Genomic DNA, 27,607 nt, shown 5'->3' with positions numbered 1-27,607 from the left:
TCAAATCGTCATCAATATAATACTTTGTTAATAATATTAATAATTAATTATACAACTAAACTTTTGCTAATAAATTAAATCTTAATTGTACGTAAGATTAATTGATCGTACATCAAACATTTTATATTACCAGCAACGCCTACATGGCATCAAATTTATCATGATGAATATGAATTATATAATTTATGGTTTGTAATTGGCAACACTGTCACACACACAACAACAGTTTGATGGGGCATATATTATTACTAGCTGCCCCCGCGAACTTCGTTTCTCCTTAATAGGTTTTAACTTGAACAAAATAGGGGTGGTACGGAGAGGGTGGTATTAAGGGTTGTATGTTTTTTTTGCTGTATCATAAAACATAAAAACAAAAAACATTTGTGCAATTCACACATGGTAGAAGTGAAACCTTCAAAAACAAATATAAATTAATCATTTTCCACTATCTAAATGTGTGTGTTCTTTAAAAACAGTATATTTTAATTATACATTTTAATTTATAAGTTTAATATAAATCTTTAATTTGACAAAAACTAAAACAACGAAAGTTTGAAATTCGATCAAAAAAAAAGCGGCAGTAAAGAGAGGCTGTATAATGCCTCCTATCTCATTTTCTCCCACGTTAAATCTTATGAATTGATGTTTCTGTCTCTCTTTACCGCTGCATCCGGTTTGAAATCACGACGATTCGAAAGAATTTTATCTATCTCATTTTCTCCCACGTTAAATCATATGAATTAATGTTTCTGTCTCTTTTTACTGTCGCTTTTCCGTTGCATCGGGTTTGAAATCACAACGATTCTAAAGAAGTTTCACTTCAAAAATTTTGTCTTAAAAATTAAAATTATATTTCGGCTTGTACATTCGTTATCAATTCGGGGGCTGAAAGATAGATAGTAGCCGATTCTCAAACTTTGAAATTGCATAGAAAATTTCATAAGAATCGGTCGATCCGTCTCGGAGGAGTATGGGAGCGAACATTGTGACACGAGAATTTTGTATGCTAGATTCAACTCTTTTCAAATTTATTTCTTTTCACATTTCTTGATTGTGTCATATAGATGTCAGCCACATAGAAAACCTTACTTTTGATAGAATTTGATTTTATTATTCAATATTACCTTTGAGTTTCGACGATTAAAGTACATAATCATAAAATTCATCGAAATCATTTTTATAGTACAACTTATCTTTAGACTCAAAATAGGATTCGGCGATTAACTCATCTGACTGTAAATTTTTGTCTAGCGAGAGTACAGAAATATGAGGTCTAGCCCTAAAAATATTGTTGCACTACTGATGTATAATAAGTCACTAAAACACACACTACGCACTTTACTCACTCACTCACACATTTACACCCACACACTTACTCATGCACCGCTGATAACGGTTGAAAAAAGATAAATAAAATAGGTTAATGTAATTATTTTAAATTGAGTTTGTTTATGGAAGAGCTGGGAACCCTGACACAGGTATTTTTTACTTAAAAGGGTTTTTTTGTAGATTAAGAACTATATTTATTTATTAAGTCTACATCACTCATATCACGAAATCTACTGATAATTTTATAAAATCTTCTATCTAATATTTACGACAATATATGTAAACATAAGTTTTGTTAAAAATAGTAATTAATAAGGGTTTCCAAATCTTATACCTAGGAATGAAAATGTACCCACTTAAAATGAATATACACTTTTTTATATTTTTATTTATAAAAATCTAAAAATGTTCTACTACAGTAGTTTCAGAGTTTCCGCGTTTCCCGGATTTTTCCTCTATGACCTTTGATACGCAACACTCTATTTCGCAACGAGTTTCAACACGTATGTACCGTAAGTTTTCCTTTTTTCGTGGGAAAACGTTTTCACCACAACAATGAGTCTATCATAAAATGCTATTAGCCCTTATACAATGGTGATAAGATATAAATTACATCGTCATACGTTTATTAACGGTTAGCAAGGTAATTATGGAGATATTAGAAATATGAGTTATAGCTGTAAGCTTTTATATTAAAATTTGCAATTAAAACGGCTTCTTTATGTAAAATGTATGATATAGACATAGACAATTTTTTTCGACTTAGGGTCCTTCAAGCAAAGAGCGTACCAATTCTTAAAAGGCCGCCAACGTACTCGCGAGCCCTCTGACATTGAGTATCCAATGTTGTGCTACTATATATATACTCGTAATTGTCTTTTAAGATTACATAGACAATTTTTTTCGACTTAGGGTCCTTCAAGCAAAGAGCGTACCAATTCTTAAAAGGCCGGCAACGTACTCGCGAGCCCTCTGACATTCAGTATCCAATGTTGCGCTACTATATATATACTCATAATTGTCTTTTAAGATTACATAGACAATTTTTTTCGACTTAGGGTCCTTCAAGCAAAGAGCGTACAAATTCTTAAAAGGCTGGCAACGCACTCGCGAGCCCTCCGGCATTGACAGTGTCCAGGCGGTATCACTTAACATCAGGTGATCCTCCTGCCCGTTTGCGTTTGTTCTATTAAAAAAAAAAAATATATATTTTTACCAGCCAGTGTCTTATCGAAGGTTATAAGTATGCATGTACGTTTTGGTAACTGTATAGCATAACGCGCAGTCAGCAAAGCACGCAAAGCAACCTCTCACTGAATACTAAAACGCTACACCCAACGAAACTTCCGCCCGTAACGCTGGGGAGCATTTTGCTGTTTTGAGAATATTAAGTTATACGTGATTGCTTGGAAATCCTTGTAATGTGTATTTTTTTTATATTGGGATAGAGACTGCGGAAAGAGAACGCTGGGATTCGAGGTTGCTGCAGTGGTAACTTTTTGTACCGTAAATTTGTACGATGCGCGCGCACGCAAAAACGCGACGGCCTGAAGTTAGCTATAGTCAATTTTGTGGTGATATTAATAAACTTTATTTAACTAGATAATGCGTTGTAATAAAACTTTCAATGTATTAAATATCTATTTTCTATTGTTGGTATCGTGTTTTCTTCAAACGTAGAATACAATTTATGAAAAGATTTTTATGTTGTTACGCCAAAGAAGTATAACTTCTAACGAGTGAACATACATATATTTTTTTTATGGTTACAACACTGAAACGTTATTAAAGTTCTTTTTTTAAAGAACAAGAGGCAAACGGGCAGGAGGCTCACCTAATGTTAAGTTTGACACTAGTAGTTAACTTAATGCAGTATTGATTTATTTATTTCCATCACACGTATATACTAAATTTACAATATTCTTAACGTAACTTGTATGTCCATCAAATTTGTTATTAGGATTGACTGCTAATTACAGGCTGTCATAACTAGCTTTCTAGTGGCGCCACCTACACTCATTTAATTATTTATTGCAAATGTTTAAATATTAATACATAGTTATCTTGAAAAATTTAAGAAGTTTTTCTGTTACATAAAAACGTCAATAGGAGAGCGGAGGGCACGTTGGTACAATTAAAAAAATTACACAATTGTCAATAAGACAAAAGGTATCAAATAATGTACACATTTGATTGGCTTTATCGTTAGTATTCAGGTATTAAAATATGATTGAAAATTTATTAAAATTTATGTAATTTTTCCACAATGGAGAATTTCACCCAGATAGGCGATTGTAACAATTTAGACGTGATTCGGGGCAAAACCTTACGATAGATAAATAAACAAAATCATCAATTATACCAATTATTTTTTTATTATTATTTCAAAACGTTACAATCACTTTAAACACTTTTCAAACTTTTATGTGTAAAAATATAAATCTATAATAAAATAATCATATGTATCTTAATAATATCTATTTATTTATTCACACTTCGTTGCAAAGAAACACAAATAACACAATATACAAAAATTACAAGGGATGCAACGGCCTTATCGGCTATATATGATAAGGTTAGGAAATGTTTATATAGAAGTTTTAAAAGACGATAGACAATCTATCTATTTTTAATAGACATCTATTGGAAATAGATCGATATCGTAATTTTTGAAGATTTGCAGAAAAATAACATAAATTTGGCAGGAACTTTTTCAAATATTATATATAAACAGAAACTTCGTCCACAAATAACTTGTCCATTTCTCTAATCTTTCGTTTCTTTCGCAAATTGTATTTTCATTGAGTTGTAAAGAGATTCTTTAAAGGTTTTTACAAACGCCTATATGAAATATACTTTGATATAACTCCGTAATTACCTAATTAACGATTACAAAAGTGACCTTAGGATTTAGAAAGGCGAAATAAAACCATATGGGACCAGTGGCTATTGTTCTGATACTATATATATCTGATTTTCACACGCGTAATGTATGAATGGATTCTCAGTTTAGTGGGTTTACAGTTAGAATTATTATGGAATTTTCTAGAGACGTTGCCAACACGATTTGGTAATTTTGGTTATACTATGTTTCTTTTTTTATATAGAACAGGGGGCAAACGGGCAGAAGGCTCACCTGGTACGCTCTTTTCATAAAGAACCTTCGAATTGGTCGGAAATACTTCAGTGGGCCGTTTGTGCCACAAAATGGTGGTGCCTCTGCCTCAAATATCGCTCAGTTGAAGAAAGACGGACTTCGTTATGTGGAATTTCGTATAATCGACGTCCGATGATGAAACTAAGCTGCAGCTATCCTAACTCCTCTGAACACCTTTGGAACTGTTCAAATATAAAATACGCACCTTGGGGGAGGGGAATCTTTGATTTTCTTAATTCAAATTCAAAAATCATTTTGAATTGGTGATTACATCAACAATATTATTTAATTTTTTACATATATTACCCACACATTGTCTATGCTTGAAAACAAAATGTACTTTCCTGGATTCCTATAAAAATGTTTATGTACTATTTTTGAGAGCTTTGCTAAGTACCAAGACAAGAGAGGAGAGTGGGGATAAATGCATTAAATCTGCTTAGGTAATGAACGGCCCATTTCGTGGTAAATGTAGATGATGCAGAGACACCCCATCTCTACGCAACACAACACAAACGCCCTCTCACTTCAGTTATATAAAAACTATCGAAACAACAGTGTCGTAATGTACATTAATTAAAAATTTCGCAACAAATCTCGGGGTCGATCTCAGCAAATCGCCTCAACATGACAATGAAATCACTTGCTATAAGAAAACTTTTCGCACGCTTATTGCATTTTGCATTCGCGGGTCTTACGCAAAAATGCATATTATTTCGCTTAGGATGTGGGTACACGGAATTATGTATTGATAGAGTAGGGTGAGGGCTGGAAAAGCTGGATAGAGGAATAGCTAGAAGAAGATAGCAGGAAGGGAATGGAGGAAAAAAATAGAGATATTTGGAAAGAGCTGGATGAGGCTTCTACTAAGAGATTCCTATCAGTGGTACTAAAGAAAGCTTGGATAAGGATTTATCATATACTTATCAAAATTTGAAGATTTCAATTGTTGTTAAAAAGTGTTTTATACATAATTATATTCTGAAACCTAGTTAACTAAACATAATTAGTCTATTCGAGTCATTTGTCATGTCAACGCACCCGCGATCCCTCTGGCGTTGAGTGTCCATGGGCGGCGGTATCATTTAACATCTGGTGAATCCACCTTCCTTTAAACAAAAAAAAATCAAATCCTTAATGCGAAATGGCGAAATACTTGATATACAAACAAAAATTGCTTGAAGCAATTTAGTTTTTTAATAAATAAATTAAGTTTTTTTACACATATTTATCGTTTTGAAAGCTTTAATCTATTTACTAGGCTGGCAATGCACAATATATTTATCTCATCGTAGTCGGCTTCCTAAGGGATCCAGGCGTCCCTGCCGCGTACCACATTTTTGAGGTTATTTTCAGAACATATATTTGTATATATTCTCAGTAATTAAAGCTTGTCACATGTATACTAAACCTAAGGGCACCATTGTTAGTACAAATTCTTAGTATGTTTTGTGACGCCTTTTGTCCATAAAACTCGGTATTATCTAGTAATTGTGTTTTTGTTCGCAGGAAACGCATTGATACGGTTACGAAACATTCTAGGAACATAATATTATAGTTTTCTTGTAATTATTGTTGGGTGAAATCGGAACCTTTGGTGGAATCGACATGATAACTAACCGTATTTTGGGCGACCATAGGGATAAAAATACTCCGAACTATATCCCTTGGCGTTTCGTAGAGATGTGCGGTCACTCTGCATCTTCTACCTCAGTTAACAATGAGTGTTCAGAGGAGTTGTTTGGAGTTGAGTTTCGTCATCAGACGTGGAGGCGTTTTTTAAACAGTTTTTGCAGGCAACTCATTCACGATCCCTCTGGCTTTGAGAGTTTCCATGAGTGGCGGTATCACTTAACATCAGATGAGCCTGCCGTTTGCATCCTGTTCTATTAAAAAAAAAAGACGACAACTGTCCAGTGTGTCAATAAACACACATTCCAGAGCATCTATTTGTCTCCTTTCAAATCGCACTGTCTACAATTCAGCGCTATAAAGAACAAACGTCCCAATTTCTTCTTCCTTTTAAGGAGTTCCATAAACACAACAGTTTTGTCATTGCATCTTTCTTGAGATCTTCGGCTTTTGATTTCTCTTCTTCCTTGACTGCTTATTAACTTCTAATTGATATAGCTTAGTCATTTGATATTGGAGATGCCGCAGTGACTTAATAGGTCGATTAAATGAATACGATCAATTAATCAGGGTAATGATTGCATTGGGCAACACATTAGCATAACTGACCCGACATAATAACCCTCTCAAAATTAACTTTAGATTATTGCGTACACTAAGAGCCGGACTGCGGTATACGAAATCGCGTTGGGACACGAATTTACTAAACTAAATAACTTAATAACTAGCTAAATAACTTATATTATATAATTAGTTTAACTTTATAACAACACAATTGGAACAGCGAAAAGTTCGTGCGTACAAAGTAGGTTGTCAGAAGTAAAACTTCTTTGTAAATTAATTTTTACTTAGGTACCCCAATAGATGATCATGTACCAGTAGATGACTATTTATTATATTGACCATGTATTTGTTCACGGTCTTACTAATAAAAAATGACTATACATGCATTATAAGAAGGTGATAGTTATCTAGTATATAGAGCTTGTTCAGGGCTTAAATACCTCTTTGTCCAATAATCGATTTGTATTGGTTGAATAACTCAATGACCTTTATTTATATTTACCCTGGTAACAGTGTTTGTTTGAGAATTTATTTTCGTATTTTATTGTGTTGTCGAAACCTCAAATTATAAAATGAGTACAGAAAATAAAGTAAAAAGAGTGCGAGCCGCTAGCCGTATACGTCAGACTTGTCAATTTAGGTATTGTTAGTATCATTTTTTTTAACAGGATTATACGATGTACATAAATCTTTATAAGACTGACACTGTTTACACACTGTATACGTGCTGATGATAATATAGAAGATAAGAAGATAATAAGACTTTATGCGACAGAATTGCCATCTAAAGTTCTAATTAACTTCTAAACGAATATATCAACTAATAGCGTGTATTTTTTCTCGATCTCCCTTTCTCACTCTCTCTCAATAGGTCTCCATCGCTCTCTCCCTTTTCTTCGACAAAAACGCTGCACATCTTCGTGACGTTTTGTAAAAAATGATACCCTCGTGCGCCTAAAGAGGTTTCACTTCAAAAGTACGCAAAACTAATTATGGACAACTGGACAAATTTTTACATACCACGCTACAAAAAACACAAATTGAGAAATCTCCGCGGTATAAAGGGGCAGTAATCCCTAATAGAAAATACTTAGTAAAATATATATGAATGACGAATGACGTTTTAGGCCAGTAGCAGCTATTACGATGTTATTTTAAAGAGTGATTTATTTATTTATTTAATTATAACAGCTTACTTAATACATATTATTATACAAAATACTAAAACAATGGACAAAGCCAAAACAGATTACACAGATTAACAAATTATATATAAAAAACAGAAAACAAGCATTTAAAAGAAAATCAAAAGAATAAAATTAAAAAAAGCCACAAATAATACTAAGATATTATTAATAACTACTACTTAAAAAAATCGGAGTCTTCCCGCTTCTCCAAGTACTTCTTGACATCTCTCTTTTTGTGGTTGAAAATATCAATGTCTTGACAATGGTTGTCATAGTTCGATAAAACCCGAAACATTGGAGAATTACGCAGGTAATTTGACTTCGTACGAGGCACTTCAAATAACGCCCAGTATATTATGAATATAAATGAAGAACGGTAACAATTTGAGTTCACCCCAACGTCACGGGCCAGCGCGCGCGCAATTAGAGCAAAGGTGAAAGAACATGGTTGAAGTGAAACTTGAGGTCATATATCGCAACGCTCAGATTTATCAAGTTTATAAACGATAACGTTTTTTTTATTATAGAAGATATATTATATGATACTCATCTGGTGTTAGGTGATACGCCCCGTCCATGGACACTCAATGCTCAAATCAAATCAAAATAATTTATTCATTTAGGTAAAAAATGTACACTTACAAACGTCAAAATGACATATGAAATGCTTATAATTTTACATTTATGTTTAAAGAACTTTATTTCTCATTACAAAAAAATATCTTATTTTCATGAGAAACTTAATATTAATTTGTATATACGAGCGAGATACACGTCGCCATTAGTCGTTTCAATTTTAGTCAACAGTGTTCACTCTAACATGCATCTACCGCCTTTTTGAATTTGTCAAACACATCAATATTGCGAATTTTAGATGGTAATTGATTAAATAATTGCACAATAAACTCTCCGTAACTCTTTTTAATCGCCAATTTTTCGTTTTGTAAAGAGCTGCAAGTATTACACCATGTTCCACATCAGGGTATATATGTAGTATATACTACATACGGTACCACTCTTTTTCGGCCTGGGCCTCAAGATTTCTGTATCTATTTCTATTTATAAGTATTTGTCAATCTAATACGCCAGTAGGATGAGCCTTCTTTGTCACACGCCTTCGACTTCCTGGGTCTAAGGCAAGTAGGTTTCTTCAAGTTTTCCTTCACCATTCGAGCAAATTTTGAATTTCATTAAAAAGAGAAATATATCATACCTATAACTTATATTTTTAATGTTTAACTAAAAAGACGTTTGCTATCCATTATCTATAATTATATAATATCTATCTATGACATTAGGAATTCTCATGTTCTAGAAATCCTAACAGGCGGAGAGTTTATTGCCAGCTCTTCTCTTTCGTTCTACGCCCTTTATTTGAGAACTATCATTGAATGTTGAATTAAGAGCATTTGATATCTATGTGTTTCACTTTTGACGTTCATAAGTGTACATTTAGTTATCTATATGAATAAATGATAGGACGCTACATAGCTTATATTATTTGGTATACAGATAATCATTATTTGTAATGTCTATAATCCACGGGCTTTACAACCCATAATAGATTTCTAAACGAGAACTTATATCGCATCTACTGCTTCATTACCCGCTGGAGACTCCAATGCAGCGCTAGACATCAGAAGAGAATAATTTATACAGCGCTTTACCGCTTACGGGGCGTTTTTGGCTGAGTTCAGCTGAATCTTTACCAAGTTTTACTACTTAAAAATACAGTTTTTACACCCGTTTCACAAACTTTTATGCCCATATAAGTTCGTGATCCACTTCATATAATGTAGGTGACACAGTGATCATCTCGTGGGAGACTCACACAATTGTTGGAACTTTCACGAATATTTTAATTTGTCGCTAATTTTAATTTAATGGTTATTAATTCAGAGATTAACATCAGCTAGGTTTAATTAGTGGTCATAATTTTATTAAATTGTGAAAGTACGAGGAACTTTGTATAAAGTTTATTTTTTCTTATTACAAATACCTATTAATTCCAGCTTTTATTCAGGTTAATATCTTTAACTGGCGAATGTAACAATTATTATACGTTCCCTTTTTTAAACTATTTTAATTATAAAGCAAGACGTTATCCAAATTGGATATGTAGTATATGAAAATTGTGGTTTCTTTGTTGATATTTCAGCCCCTTATTAGTAACTAACTCAGTTTTCAACTTGACAACTTTAGTTACCAATTTAGTTGTCTATGGCTGTGACATTTAACGCTAGGTTAAGACCCAAAATTATTACAGAAGTTTTCTGTTATTTATTGCTCTGGCATAGATTATATTTAAAACATATATTCTATGGTTTCAGCTCTATGTCATTTAACCCTAATATGTTCATTCCCAAAATTATTACAGAAGTTTTCTGCTATTTCATGCCCTTACATAGATTATTTTAACACATTTATTGACGTTATAAATATTCATTAATAATATTTACCTGATATAACAATAAAGTTTACAAAACGCCGCTAATTGTTATGATATTTCAACAAAAACACGACTGTGCGATACCATCACCATTTCTTTCATATGAATCTAATAAAATTAACTAGCCGTAACCGCCCATTGGTTTTTATAATTACTAACAATTTAATATCACGCCAAAATAGCCCTTATATCAAAGAGCAACGTGCTAATATCCCGTAAAATAGCAAGATGTCAGTATTCATTAGTAGAGAACCATAAAGCACCGAGGGAATATTTAAAAATCAACTTTATGCTGTTGGGGAAGAGTTGAATTTTCTTTGTTTTGTTCTATATTTTAAGTGAATTATCCGCCTGGGTAGTTATCATTTAAGACAGGTCATTTTGTAATATAGGGTTGTTAATTACGTGTTATATGTAACGCGTTTTTGTTTAGAATAATGTTATCAATTAATTAGCTAAGAAGGAATCATTATTAAGAAAATTTTATGATATTTCATAGTCATTAAAAAATGAAATCTTGAAAATTAATCAATTAATTATTTAATCTTGTTAATTATTATACATAGCTTTCATTTATATAATGAATAAAAATATTGTATTTTAAACTACTCTACTAAAACACAACCATACTAACTGACGACATCGTCAAGGAGGTTGGCTCCGAGAGGATGCAGAGAGGCCGGTGCAGAGCATAGGAAAATCAAGGAGGTCTAGAAATGCACCAAATAAAGAGGCTGATGATGACGATAAGAGTTAAATATATGTGGACTGTGGAGCTAAGAGAAGGGGAAGTCTCCTATGTAGTCCAGACTTTTTCGATGCCATATATACAGCTGTCGTCCCGGTAGAATGCAAAAGCGACCGGATCGCCCCTTTGTCGCAGGGACTACCCAAGGTTTCAGTGGTGTAACTCACCTGGATTAACATAAGTGAGTCGCGTCTCACATACCCCTGCTGAATTTAATTCTGAATGCGTAATAGAGTTCAAAATATGAACTATAAAAAAAGTGAACATACCTACATTAAAACCTCTTAATTGCCTTATTATAAAAACATTATTCACGTTATTAATAAATCATAGTTCATAGAAACATTTGCCGCAATTCTCCTCTAAAGAAAGTCGAAGAAATTGTCAGCAAAAAGCAGAAATAGTGCATACCAATTACAGTTTATAATCAGTACAGCATATTAAGTAAACGTGTGAATGTTGGGAACACGGAAGTGACGCATGGCCGAGCGGGCCACGAACCCTGGACCTTTACAGCTTACGGTATAGGGAGGTCATATACGCTAATACTTCGGTATTAAGAAATGAAATGAAACAAAATGAGATAAAACAAAATGAGATGAAACAAAATGAAATGAAACAGAACGAAATGAAATGCAATCGTTTGTTTACTATGATAGTGGTACAATTAGATACATTAATTATAAAAATCCACACAGTCCGTCACATATAAATAGGCATGCAAATGTCATGTTAATTTTTAAAGTCATATACACAAACATTAACATAATATTATAATAATAGAGAATTTGAGATATTTAGAATTGGTGTCAAACTTATCTAGATACAGGACCACGCTATAAAAGCACCTTGCCTTTAAAAATTTAATCACCTCAAGACGAAAACATATTATGCTGGCTTTTAAAAAGCGTTATTCTTTGTATGTAACAGCAGGCAAACGGGCAGAAATCTTGTAAACATTGAAGGCTCGATAGTAGCGGCCTGTTAAGAATCCGTACTTTTGAAAGAGCCTAAGTGAAATTGGTAACTACTGTAGCGTATTTTCTTTAAAGACCCTCAAGTGGTCAAAATCCAGCAGAGAATGACATAATGTCTATTAAAGTTATATAACCTTCTTCGCAAGCACCAGGTTTCAGCTTGAAATACAAAAAACTGTTTCCCGATACTACGACATTTAAATACATAATATCAAGTACTGTTAATATGTTAAAAAAAATGTCTAATGGAATCGATCTTAGTGGCGTTAGTGCACTTTTTTAAACTAAAATTACTTTTTTATTTTATATACAAAAAGGAAATTAGAGAAAATAATCGAAAATTACATAATAATATTTAATAAATATAAACCTTAAAAATATACTATGTTTGGCAAACAATAATTTATTTCAATGAAGCCTCCAACATCTCTGATTTAACAATTTGTTAAAACTACCGACGACTCCTACCTAACTGTTATTACTGTGAAAGTTCAAAAACACCATCTTCCAAGGAGAAAGGTGAGCACGGTCAAAAGTCATTAACCTGGCTAATTAATGCGCAAAAACAGATGAAACTCAATCACAGCGTACAGTTAGCGCGTCATGGGAATCGAATCTCATGCATATTGCACTAGCTTTTAATTGCAGTTAATACCGAAAGGGTAATAGTGCGTAAAACATTTGAATGATTGACGTGTGATTGTTATGTATCTGTGGTTTTTAATTGTGACACATAAATTAGCTGCCACATTGGTAACAATTTTAAATTTAGAATTTCTTTTGATTTAAATGATCGTTATTTTAAAATTGTCTAAACATATTCACAGATTATGTGGATCACGGTACACAGATTATAAGTTTAAATAATTAAAAAAGGAGAGTCTTCGAGTACAATCACATCATCATCTTTTGATTTGCTGAAGGATGTCATTAAGGAAATTACATGCCACTCATAGACAATTAATCGACGAATCAAAAATTGACCCATGTAAGTTACTAGTAGACCGTAAAATGGATCGCAATCACTAACCGAAAATTCCAAACTAATTTCCTGTGTCCATTAATATAAAAAATGCTATACTATGGTCTGTAGACTTCTTGGGGTCATAGCACCCAGCAGGAAGTGACGACACGGGTCGCTGAGTTGCGCGCCGCTCGAAAAATACTTTTCTAGGTATAACACATAGCCGTTCAAGGAGTTTTTATGCTTTGAATGTTTTATATGACGCGTGGTGTGCGTGCAAAAACGCGGATTTATTCTGCCTGTTTTGGCTCTGAGGGCCGATTGTAACTACATATATAACTATTTTAAATAGTATATAAGTAAGTTGAGAATTGTAATAAATTCTTGTATAATATGCAAACTGTTTAAAATGAAGTATGTAGTTATTAAACATGCACAAAAAATTACTGAGCATTTCAAATCTAGCTTCATCTATAACGATACTTGTCAGAGAAACTAAATCAGAAATTATTAATTTTATATGTTAAGAGTTTCTAAACGCTTCTTGAGTCACATATAACCAAGGCTTCAAAATTTGTTTTTAGATACAAAAGTTTTGGTCGAGAAACAAAATTTTGTACGTATATATAAATATGAGCGGTATAACAAATACTAAATACAGATAACTAGTTCGCACTTGGAAATACCATAGACTGCATGCATAGCATTCGCACAGATAATACTGCTCCCACAGATAATAAAACATCACATTGCAAACTGCCGTGCATCACGCTAATAATACAGAAAGAAAGTTGACCCCCTCTTTCCCATCCTCCATATTTATGACGAAAGCATCTGACTTAATATAATGAGTTTTTATCATAATTAGCGGTGCATCGAGTTCCGTGTCAGTTTTTTATCGATTTCGAAATTAATGCAATTACATCTTTGTAATTAAACTCCGGTCAGTACAATTATGTTAATTATTTAATCAAGGTCCTATTTGTTTCAAATGATAGGTTTATAAATTTTTATATATATCTTCTTATCTATAGTGATGGAGACGAAATTAAACATAAAGTATCAGCAATATGTTTATGTTAAAATTTCTCTCTTTTCTTTATTTTTTGTCGTTAATGTCATTTTGCGATGTAAACACTCCTTTGCGGTGACAATTTACATCTTTTTTGTTTTTTGTTTATGAATTGTCTTTAAATCTTTCGGCATTTTCTAGCATGTTTTGTTCTCTTGTAATTTTAACCTAAGCCTAATTTTAGTAAGCCCGGTTATACATTACATATTGTATATTATACATGAAACAGGAATAAATTATAAATAACCAAGTGCCACGGATAAATGGTGCTAATCGAAACACCCTCTATAAATCAACAATATTTTTGCACGCATAAGCCACCTCATTAAAAAACCATAAATAAAATTACGGCTCTTTCACGATGCTACATTTAATATGACATGTGTTAAACAGTTTTGTCATAAATATTATCCCGTTTATCGAGAAAATCACTGTAATTAACAATATTCCAAGACTTGTGTAAGATATTCAACGATTTAGACTATGACTTCCGTCTAGAAACTTTGGATTTTGACATAAATAAATAAATCAGTAGGGCTGCAACCTTTTTAATTCGGGGCATCAGATTTAAGTATCTGTTTCATGGTCATTAGTCAATAATAACCCAGTAGGCGATCAGCTTCCTGTGCCACGCTGTCGACAATTTGGGTCTAAGGCAAGCTTGCTCACCACTACACCGTTCAAGCCAAGGTTAAAAAGACAGTCCATTGGTGCACAGCTGGAGATATAACTGAGACTCCTAGACCTCAGGGATAAGATTATCACGCTGAAGCAACAATACTAGTCAACTTTCAATCATACATATACTAAAAGACTTATAAATAAAAATAATTACAATCCTGAAGAATATTTTATAAATAAAGAACAAGGTTTAGGCCTGTATTCTAGAACGTCAATCAAACTGAATTTTTTTTTCGCATTGTGCCACTATTTTTTTTAATTATTTTGATATTTTTGAATTGTACAAGCGTTTATTACCGCTTCCTCTTTTATATGAAACCAAAGTTTTATAATTAATATAATTTGACACTATGAACAATTTGAACTCTACGGGTTGACAGTTAACAGCCGCTTTGTCATTTCTTAGTAAAAAATAACAACCGTCATTGTCATAAAAAAGATTGTCACGCATTCGCGCCAAATCATAATTTTATACTTCGAACACCCACATCGCGTCAAATCTCTCCATACATATAATTAGGAGGAATGATCACGGATTTTATGCACGACAGGCGTCGAAAGGGACGGCCCAACACAAATATATTGCAGATTTTATTATAGCCCACATGAAATCCTCATAAAGTTTTGAAGCATAATATCCCTTAATAGAATGATTTAATAATTATAACCGTATCGTATCCGACACCTTTTATGAATGAGTTTCATTCACAGCCAATCATTTTAATAGTATACAATCTTAATATTGATATTCAATTATTCTTAGAATTTCGACCACACGCAATTGATTTTGACGACTAAAATCGATCGATTTATCGATTTTAAAAAGAAACTATTCCAAATTTGAAACCGGCGCGTCGTGGTCTCTAATTCCGTTTTCCCGCCTATAATTGACACAGATAGTTGTCTCGCTCACGCTTCATTAATGACCTATTTGTGTCTCTTTCATCGCGATATCACGTGCGAGTGTCAGCGTAATGACTATTTTGACAATTATGTCATTTGCTTGTCACGGGGTGTCATTTGGGCGACGAACGATTGCCCTGTAATTTCGTTTCGAATATTGTAGAACTAAGTTCATTGACTTATGTCTTGTATGGGAAACATATGTTATTTAGATATAATTCCAAAATAATTACAAAAAACGTTATTTTTCGTATATTCCACAGTGTTAGACGTATTTTTTAAAGCTTTTTAACCTAAACTAACCCAAAGTGTATAGAAAACCTGTAAGTTTCTTAATTCAACGGCATTTCTATACAAGTGTTACAAAACAGCTAAAATCAAAGCAATATATAAAAAATTATGACCATAGTTCCTATTTCCATATTATGGCGGTTCGTGATAACAATTTAACGATAGAGCAGCTTCGATTGAGATGTAAAGCGCTTTTGAATTAAATATGAGCTGGTTCAAGACCCGGGATTTGTTATTTTATATTCTTGTTAGATTATAGAAACTTTGTAAAAGGTTTTTATAAGATGTTTATTGGAAATAATTTCTGTTAGAAATAAGAGAGTGATTTAGCACACGAATCTCATTTCAGAGTTTGTAGGTTCGATCCACATCTGTGCACCAATAACTTTCTTTCTATGTGCGCATTTAACATTTGCGAACGGTGAAGGAAAGCCTTCAAGAACCGGCTTAAGACCCAAAATACGAAATGTTTCAGGCACAGGCTGCCTACTTGCCTATAAGATTGACAAATGACTATGAAACAGATTCGTAAAACCTGAGAGCCATACCTAAAAAGGTTGTACGCCACCGATTTATTTTGAATAAACTTTAAGATGTTATGGGTTCAGAGATACAAATTACTCGAGAAATCTGCCTGAATTCAAAGTTATTTCTGTTTTTAACTGGAGTTTAATCTATTAATTTAGTAACAAATTTCGTAGACTTTTTTGATAGATTGCAATATTAATTATTTACGAATCATCAAAAACTGCCAAAAAAATTGCTGTCAAAAGTCTGCTATCTATAAACTGTTAAATCTAGATGTACAAAGAATTAAACTCCGGTAGCATAGAGTATAGATGCAGGCGTGCATGACAATGTGTCCCTTTGTCTACGCCGCTGCCGTGGGTTCGGAGAACACGCGGGTTTCGAATATCAACGTATCGAACTATAGATCCACAGATAACGTTGCATATTTTTGGCGGTTTCAAGGTCTGTGGTGTTGCTAGCCAGAAAGTATACTAACTGTATGGTAATGGTTACCTAATTGTGATTCCCTAGAGTAATAAGTGGCTAAGTTGATCATTATTTTTGTTAAAGTCGTGAAGCTTGGGTCTTTGAATATTAAGTAATATAGATTTAATAAATAAATCTTCTCTAATTTGTTTGAAAAGAAATACATTTAGATCGATTAATTATAAAAATCCGTACAATAAGCCATACAAATATATCATATTAATTTTCATTATAATTATCTTATATTAAGAACATTAACGTAAATTGATTAGTGAATTGTTAATTTAGATGGTAATATACATGATTAATTAGCTTTATCTTGGAATCTATCTGCTGACTGAAGTGAAGATAGACTTCTCTTAAAATGTAAAAATAAACAGCGAAATTCCTTTATTCCTTATTTTTTCTATTCTTTTATTTTAAAGGAACAACTTATTTGTTAGTCTCTTAACGTCCTTGCATTAAATCCCATTGGAGTGCTTGCAGTCGAGAATAATAATGAAAAATGACGTCACTTCCATAATCAATTTACGTAGAGCGCGTAAAAGCAAATTCCTAAAATTTTTACTGCAAACTTGAATAAAATAATCAAATCAAGTTAGCGCGAAATGCAATAATTTACGACTAATCAAATGTAATGTCAAATCAAATTTATGACTTTTGTGAAACATATTTGGCGCTTCTTTTTAAATTTGGAAACAGAGTCTCCAGAATATGTTATTATGTAAAATTCAACATGTTTATCATTAAAGTCACGTGTTTGATCTCAACCCAAAGTCGAAGAGAATATGCTTACTACAATTAAACAACGCTTTCTTTATTGCTTTAACAGCAAAGGCAAAATAGTGTTATACTAAATCAAATCGTTTTAGATTAGCTGATCTGTGTAATAATTATATTGTCAATTACAAAATATTAATACAGCTATAATTACAAGGACGTGCAAGAAATAATAATAATATTACATTATCAATGCAATATCTGTTTGTTTCCATTGTAATACGGTACAAATAAATAAACCGTATAATCTCTCAATCCTCACACAACTGAGCGTTTCTGAGGGTAGTTTTTGAGCACCACAAGCTTCCCAATATACTAAAGAGCCAAAAGAGCATACCGCAAGCCCTCTGGAATTGAGAGTTTATATAGGCATAACATCAGATGGGCCAGATGAGAGATTGATGATGACGGAAGTTAGTTGTACAAATTTTTTTTTTTCAATTAATGCGTGCTCTTGCTGAAGGCAAGAAAAGTGCAAAAAAACGTGTCGGGCAAAGGGACCTACTTCGAAACCGGCTTAAAACTCAAAAAGTCGACAGCGTGTCAGGGACAGGAGGCTGATCACATACTTGCCTATTACATCGACAAATGATCATGAAACAGATACAGAATTCTGAGGCACAGATCTAAGAGATTAACCACTGATATACCTTATATATAAGTATATATTTTAAAGTATATTTTGGCTTTGCAAATTACAATTAATTTTTTGTAGATTCTTTAAAGCGTCTAACAGCGTATAATAGCTTGTAACATATACTGTAGATAAGTATTATGTATATGTTGAGCAAAGAATCTTTCGAATTGGATTCTTCTTTCATTAAATTTCTGATGTCAGAAACAGATATTATATATAATTATAATATAATAACTAACCTTAAAATGTAATAACTAAAATATATTATTAAAAGGAGTCCCTTTAGGCAAGGTTCCGAAGATACTGGCAGCGTTCCCCCTTTGAATAGCTAGACTAATTCTTTGTTCTAGGTTGCTAGCTCTTCGGTCTCCAGTGATGTCGACTAACCTTTTTGTATATTATATTATTCATGGTACACATCAATTCCAAATTATAATTAACTTACTCTCATCTTACTCAATAAATATCGCAATACAGCGTAGACATGCCAGCATCAAAGGTCTACTGCCAATATGTACTATCAGTTTTAATTAACATCATTACTTTAGGTAAGGAATATTTAATGTTATATGACGTCATAGCCATGACGTAACTTTCAGCCTAAGTTTATCAGTGTTCCCCAACGTGTTCGCACTCTCCACAGTTGGGCTATTCGATTTTTTTTAAATGCTGTGCTTCGTAATCAATTTTTTAATATTAAAAAATATGTACGTTACACAAGAATTTGAATTGTTCCGTACCAATAAATTATGAAAAATAATAAAACGAGTATATAATTAGCATGAATTAATTCTGACAATTACAAGTCAGCGTCAATAGGATCCTCAGCTCCTTCGGACATATCCAATGACTTGGAGAAACTGGTGGTGACCGGTAGAATTATAAATTTCAAAATGAATCCGTATTAAAAATTTCTGTATGAAAGTACCTTCATTATGTTGACTATAATGAATGTACTTCAGACAACGGTATATGGATAACACGAGGCTAAAGAAAATAGCACTATTATATAGATCAATAAATCTACGAAATACCGTGTTACAACGTGACCGCGTCCCGGCGCGTGCGCCAGACGTGACTGAGACACGCGCACGGAATATACGCCCATTTAATGAGCATGTGTAGGCCTTAACGTTAATTTAACTATTGGTATTAATATAAAATCTATTTCAAATAACCAGTGGCGGTTTGAGGCCGATGGTTTGAGGCCTGGACCTCAGATCATGTGTCTGTCATCATCAATGTAAAAGGCAAGTAGGGGATTAGCCTTCTGCGCTTGACGCACGCCGTCGACTAGGTCTTAGAGGCAGGGGCCAATGTTAAATGCAGACATAGAAAAAAAGCTCATTGGTGCACACCCGGCATTGAACCTAGTACCTCAGGGATAAGGATAGCACATTGAAGCCACTACGCCAACACTGCTCCCTTAACCATGAAGTATCTTGAAAAATCTATTATATTATTGTCTATTCCTATAGACGCTAGTCCCCACAATAGTAACATCCCTGTGTTGTGGGTCTCTTTTTTAATTTCTAAATTCCTAAGGAAATTAAACTTTTATTAGATTCTTCACAATAATCACATAATTTTAGATCTAGCCGTAAGAGAGTTAAGATGGTCCATAAAAAATCAATCGTGCATAATCTATCAATTTGTAACACTGAATCGCGCGAATGATACCTTTATAAACGGAAACTAATCCTTAAACGGCCGCCTTTAACAATCTTTATGGTTTTTCTTATAATCTAAAAAACGTCAACGACTGCGCACGCGCTCCTACGGACGCGCAAAACATCGTAACATGACGGACAGAGATAGCAATACGCGATCCTTGTATGTAAGAGCGAGATAAGTATTCGATGAATGTTCAACTTCAAACAGAGAATGTAGTCAAATTAGAAAATACAGAATATCTGATACGATAAATGAACGCGTAATTTTCTAATGTAATTGCAATGATCGTCTTTACATGGAAAAGAATTTTAGTTGAATTTTTATGCTTGGATGCTTTTCCTTATTGCGTCTAAGGACATATCTAAGTGTAAAGTCAGTTTGTATTGGCATTTATTACTTGTGTAATGATTTTATTCAAACCTTTTTGCGCGACTACCCGCTGCTATCTATGACGTAAATTAGCGTTTTGAAATTCGAACGAAGACTTGTGTGTTGCGTAATTGTTTTTATTCTTTATTTTTTAAAGTAGAACGATATAATCGTGTACAAGATTCATTTAAGAAGGTATAAATACGCTTTCGTAATGTGAAAAATACACATAAAACCTCTTTACAAAATCATAGTCTGGGCGTAATGTTATGACGTCATACATCCAGCGTAATGTTTAGAAAAACGTTTATTTACGCACAGTAGTGCCGAGAAATTTCTCGAAGGTTATAAAACTTTCGCTATATGTGTCTTTTTGTGTATTCTGAGAACTGGTCAGGAGTATAAAAGTGCTGCCGAAATCCATAAACTTGGCTTTATTCGGCGCTGCAGGTTTATATTGGCGGAAACGAAAATATTATACCTACTTTGGCTGTGGTTCAAGGTGTACGATATGGCGTTTTGTCATTGTGAATATAATAACACATTTTATTCTATAGAAGTATTAAATTATTTTGGAAAATATATGGAAAACGTCTTCTGATTGCTTACAGTTTATCACACGTGCATTTATAACATTCCTTATTGGAATTTCAATATTATTTTGGTTTTAAACGATTTGAACGAACTTGAATTCGAATTTCAAAATTTGACATGAACATAATAATCGCACTACTTATTTAATTTTTAATCAACAGTTTTATTCGAATTTCAAAATCTTACATGGCCCAGTCCATATTTGATTGCAGCTGGAATTCGAAATTCAAATCCAATAATATCGCTATCTTCCATACACTAAACCGGCATGTATCTGCAACTCCAAGTAATAAACTGTTGTTCCTAAGCCTGCAGCAACACATTGTGCCTAGCACCGCCTCCAGGCATACCTTTTAGTGCATAATCTATTTTATGCCCTGCAAAAAGTCCAAACCTATGCCTTCAAAGTATGCATTGTACGTTTTATGCGAAGATGGTTTAAGAACTGAAAATTTGTTGGTATTTTTAAGACGCGTTATTGTCGGCTATTTCAAATAGTTGTGTGTATATTTCCGCATAACTTCTATGAATCAATCTTTTTGTTATTTCTGTATGCAATTTACAGTACAGTAACAGACTGTCATATCTCGTGTAGAATGCTTGGCAAAAAAGTTTACATGCTAGAATAAAAAGTAAAAAATAAAAATAAAATTATTTGTTCTTTTTTTAAAAATTTAACTGGAATTTAAAATTCGAATGTCTTGGACATGTGGTATTGATAAAGTATTTTTTATTAAAACCTTTAAGCCTATCGATTAATAAGCTCGGTTCGGATAGTTTATTGCTACAGCCACGAAAATAAAACAACACGGCCACTGGTCACCGGTAAGAAAAGCGACCAGCGCAAAAAACGACAAAAATGGCTACGCATTCGTAATGCAAAAAAAATAGAGAGGTCAATACGAATTTCGTAGGAGAGAGTGAAAAAGAGGACGTTTAGAATGCAACGCGTGCGCTGGACATCCGTTGCGGTAAAAAATCGGTGATGCCATCTAGCGGCATCTTGTGAAACTACGCGCGAAATTCAAAGCCATTATAACTGTAATTATTAGATGCCAAAGCAAGACCACATATGATGTGGTGGCCCCTTAGACGTATTGTCCCTAGACGGGGCTTCCTCTATGAGTCTCCATCGGGTTTGGTCTTCAGCCTCCTATTTCAATTCGCTCCAAGTATTTCCGACTCTCTTTGACTCATCTGCAACAGCACAACGCCAGGTTTCTCTGCCAGGAATCCCTTCGGAGTGTATCTACCACTTGCGTCGCTTAATCTTCTGGCTAATCGAGAATTCTCGGCAGCGCTCCCAAAGTTGCTCGTTAGAAATCTTCTCTGACCAATAGATACCCAAAATACGACGAAGACAGCGGTTGACGAAGACTTGGAGTCTATGCAAGATGTTTGGTCTTACGATTTAGAATCTCTTAACACTAAAACTATATTCTATATTTAGTATGATATATCTGATAGCGTAAAATATAATATCTTAGCCACTAAGTAAGAACATGTTACCACGATGTAAACCAGCTATTCTCGGTAAATAGACTATTGAATATATTTTTTTGTTAGATAATTCGTAGCGTGAACACACAATCAGAAACTAAAGAGTACATTTCACAATTCAAATTTAATTGTATGTAGTATAAATATAGTCTATAAGTAGATTAAATATAGCATAAAAGTTACCACAGATTAAAAATTATCCAAACACAGATCATTAAGCCGATCACTGATCAATGATAGACCACCTCGTGTCAAAACACGTTTGATTGATGGAAATTATTACTCTCTTATCATTGATTCATTATATCGGGCTTCTGTTCTTAATTACCGTCTGCATCACAAGTCTCTTATGTAATATAATAGAATAATTAAACATTTACTAAATTCCTGTCTTATGAATATATTTAATATGAAGATAATGAAAAAAATATTGGTGGGCAGCTGGTTCCACAAAGTTGTGTGCGGCAAAAATTGTCTTGAAAAACACTCAGTTGTGAAACGGCGGACGTCGAGGTGATACTGGTAGAATTTCGTATTCTGCCTCAATGTCCGATGACGAATCATGAAGAATGGGATGATATCATTAAAATAGTCGGGGTTGAGCTGAGTTCAGGCCAATAATATAAATGTTCGATGAAGTTTACGCAAGATTTTATTTATGAAAGGCAATAAAAAATGTGTTTGCTATCGCTACACTAAACTTGATTGATTTGTGTCATCAAAACTTTAAGAAATAAGTTCAAAACTCCATCTTACTTAATGACACGGTCATTTATTAACGATATAAACAGATTTGGGCCTTTTTGGGTGGTTTTCCTTTTTTGACAGGTGCGTTTGATTATCATCGAGACGTGCAATTCAAAAACGTTATTCTAAGCCTATTTGAGTGACATCAAATTGACATTTGACAAATTACGGTTATACGGAAATGTTACAATGAAATTTAAAATATATTTTTTACGCAAATATCACAAATTTACAATCATTTTACAAGGAACCGAATCACAATTAAATTATATATAACGATAACTGAATTTAAAAAATATGTTTTGTATATTTTTCTTATAATTAATTATAAAAAATAAACATAATATATAGGATATTTAAAATAATACAATTTCTCTATCTTCCCATCAGAAATTATTATCCTTGCCACTAAACATCTGATGAAAATATTAATAGACAATAATTAATGCGAACCCAAAATAAGATATGAATTCTCAAAACAAAGGGTCACTGGCCATAAGATAATGCCATATTAGGTGGCCGTATAAAAGCGATTCTGTGACGTGTCTGGCTAATGGAAATCGGTAGTCCGGTAATAAAATGCCGTTAATCTACCAATAAGGCTGGCCAGAGATAATAGAGTTGGGACAATAAAACCTTAACCTTCGTTCGATTTATAAACAATCAAATTTATGACGTTCCTATTTTAAAACTGTCAACAGCTAGGAGGGCAAGAGGCCGGAGGTTATGGTAGATGCAGATAATGGAAATTATGAATTGTATAAAGCAAGTGAACGCAAGCAGTGATATTAAGCATTAAAAAAAATATTATTTAAATTCGCCTTCACCTACACCCACTAGTAAAGCTCTTGTATCAGATAAGATAAGATTATTCTTGATGTTAATTTTAAAAAGGTAGCTACATTTAAAATAAATATAGATAGTAAAGAGGCTCAGGAAGGGGCTAACAATATATTATGATAACTGAATGTAATACTAAGAAATCAGGTTGTAACATAATATTGAATAGAACAAAATTAATCATAATTAATGATGTATCTCCATCACAGCAGTCATTAGTTATTTAATAAAAACATCGATACATCGATCGGTATTAATCCAACACTACAAGAAGCCCTTGTCATTTGTCAACTTGACTTTTGACATCAGTCACCGGTTGTCGATGTTACCTGCTTGTATTTTTATGATAATTTGTTTTAAAAACCTTGAATATTTTTTTTATATATATCTTTAATTATATTTATTAGTCTGAATTTTTCGTTACGTAAAAAAATTGTCGAAATTGTTTTGCTTTATAAATGAGAAATATTTTTTGTATCCATCTTGCTATCTCTAAGTAAAGTTGTTTGTTTTGCCAGTAGCAAGTTGTGTCGCATTGATTAATATCCTCAAAGATTGTTCACTCCATCGATAATTCCTGCCAGAGCCTCGCACTTCTGCTGCATTACAAAATCAACTTTATTATTAAAAAAATAAAGTCTAATTTTATCCACATCTCTTCTTAGACCTGAACATCACGTAATTTATGAGTTGCTCACTGAAGGTGCTTTATAGTTATTTGATAACACTCCATCGTGATTATTTAGCCAGAGTTTGTGACAGTCATGTATTTTGTTTTGTATAAACTCTAATGTTACGCTCAGGAATTTTATCTGGACATTGTCAAGTGTTATTAGTAATGATCATGCTATCAATAAACAGTGATATAGCAGCTTGGACTTCCATTTTTGTAATACTTCGTTTCTATTTTCCAGGTAAAAAATGGCGTTCGTTGACTCCGCAAGATCGCCGGCCTTTTGTGGAAGAAGCTGAACGTCTGCGGGTTATTCACATGACGGAACATCCGAACTACAAATACAGGCCCAGGCGGCGGAAGCAGAACAAGACAAGACCCAACCAGCCCACAGCGCCATCTAGCGCTCCACCCTCTGCCACAACTGCATTAGGATCTCCATACGCCACTGCCACTGACTCACCAGACACACGCTTCTCCCACAACCCTGGAGCTGGTTTCTCCCCATACCGAACTTCGCCACTTGCGCCAGACTCGTACCAAACAAGTCAATTTAATGGCCACGTTCGAACTCCTGAATCGTCCCCAGCTCGATCTCCCGAACCCCAAGGAAGAAGAAGCACCCCAGCAGATGCTTCAGGAATCGGAACACCTGACGCGTCCCCGGTCGAAAATGAAAAGGAGAATTTTCAGTATGAAGAAAGGCGGAGGGCGATTAACGCCTCATCTCTGTCTGAGTCGTACTCCTACAAGTCTTTCCGATCAACTGGGTCGTTCTCACCAGCACCCGTAGCTGCAATGGGAATGGCAAACGGCATGTATGTGATGTGTGCCCAAAGGTCTTTAGCAGAACAACCTCCTTTAGTAACTGGTACTTTCTTCCCACCAGTCGCTACATCACAGGATCAACAGGCTCTCGGCTCAACAGCGCCCAGGGTGTCCTCTGCACCAAGCGGTCCAATGACAACAGAATACAGCATTCAATACCATCCATATGAACAATACGAGCAGATGTACAAAACAGAGGATTCATATGTGTCCCACTACCCTGATCAACCGAAAACTGAGTATGATACCAGCGGAACCTATTTCGCAGAAGAACCACCTCAGGGCCAAGAGAACGAGCAGGGATTTATTGCTCGACCAGAAATACGGACTGGCTCTCCTGAATCTGACGTAGATGCTCGGGAGTTTGATAAGTACTTGGAGTATAACGCTCAGGGTATGGAGCAACACCAGCAGTATAGATATGAACAGCAGCAGTACAGGCCGTATTGCCCAGAGCAACAACCGCAAGATTACTGCACAGAGAGGATGTATCCTTCTCCCTACGCATCAGTTATAGCTGGGACGCCCCCTTCAGGGCCCTACACGCCAGCTCCACCAGGATTAGCCGATGCCCGCCCTGACGACGAATTCAGCGTTATCTTAGCTGGAGTAAGACAGACCTGTTACAGCAATTGACTATACCGAGAATGAAGATATCAAAGCTTTAGACTAATACGAACTCACTGTGAACACAAAACTGTGATCCTTGCAAGATGTGTTAAAATATTTTAGTGTAGACAAAGTTAATAAGGTGTTTTATATTAATTAGCTTTTTAATGTTCCTAAGTTGATAAAATATGCGAGAAAGTTTATGATTAATATATCTTCTGAATGCCGTACTGCCTGGTGTTCTGTTATATTTCAGAATGTGTATTTTTATATTAGGGCCTGATGCGGATTGGTTCCGAGTTTAAATGGAACTAACTCTGTCCAATTCACCAAATTGCAGATTCTCTATATTCTCTATATCTTTGAACTCAATACAGTTTCTTCGGGGGCCATTCAAGTATTATGTAAGCAGATTTCTTGCTCTCATATAACTACATAAACGTATTAATTTTTTGTAGGAATCCTCGAAAATGCATATCGTTTTCAAACATAGACAATATGTGGGTTTATGTGTAAAAAGTAAATAATTACTGTTGGCGTAATCAAATACGAAAATCAAAGTATAGTGCTTACGTAACACCTGAACGGCCCTTTGGGCCATAAGACAATCATTTTTGTTGTTGATGTTAATAAAAAGTAGAGCCTTCAATACGAATATTTCCAATTTAATTATATAAGAATTTTTCCTATGTAAGTAAAATTTATAAGCTATGTATAAAATGGCTGGTCCAAGAAATAATAATGACCAATTTGTAAAAATGTATTTATCGTTATGTCAATTGTTTTAGACGGACAAGTATGGTGCTACATGTCATATTCACGATTATGTTGTACCAAATGATACTTCCCTAAAAGATTATTTATTTGTATTTGTATATTTGTTTACGAAATCTGTTCTTCCATAAGTATGTAGATATAAATGTAGTTTTAGTTATTTTTATATTTTATATTTGTATAAACGGTTAATATCTCATAATTTAGATATTAGTTAATAGAAATCTAGTGTAACAGCACTGCAATAAGTTCTTCCTGATTGTAAAATTTATAAAAACAATAAAATTATAATCCATTTTTATTTTCTTTCATTCACTAAAGTTCCCTTAGCAATTGAAGCCTTATCAGGTTTGGGCCTCAGATTTCTGTGTCTGTTTCATCATTGTGTAGGTGATCAGCCTCCTGTGCCTGACACACACTGTCGACTTTTTGGGTCAGGCCGGTTTCCTCACGATATTTTCTTCAAGCGAATGTTAAATATGCACTTAGAAAGAAAATCCATAGGTGTTCCGGTATCGAAATTATAGGATCTTGTTCACTATCTTGTTCACTAAATCACTATCAACTTAGCAGGCCATGCATAAATTACAAATATTAATAATAATAAGAAAATCCAAAATCAATAGTTTTGT

At 33.8% G+C, this 27,607-nt stretch overlaps 1 protein-coding gene across 1 annotated transcript in view; it reads left to right on the top strand.

The window, feature by feature from the left end:
• Positions 1-27,229, top strand: part of LOC110995979 (transcription factor Sox-17-alpha-A) — a 90,857-nt gene extending 63,628 nt beyond the window's left edge. Inside the window, exon 4 of the mRNA XM_022263445.2 lies at positions 25,006-27,229. Within this exon, the coding sequence (XP_022119137.2) occupies positions 25,006-26,228 (1,223 nt within the window). The 3' untranslated portion in view covers positions 26,229-27,229. The remainder of the gene's footprint in view (positions 1-25,005) is intronic.
• Positions 27,230-27,607: the final 378 nt, after the last annotated feature.

Source organism: Pieris rapae, chromosome 20, assembly GCF_905147795.1.
Source record: "Pieris rapae chromosome 20, ilPieRapa1.1, whole genome shotgun sequence".
Taxonomy (NCBI): domain Eukaryota; kingdom Metazoa; phylum Arthropoda; class Insecta; order Lepidoptera; family Pieridae; genus Pieris; species Pieris rapae.
This window is presented reverse-complemented; position numbering and strand designations above follow the sequence as displayed.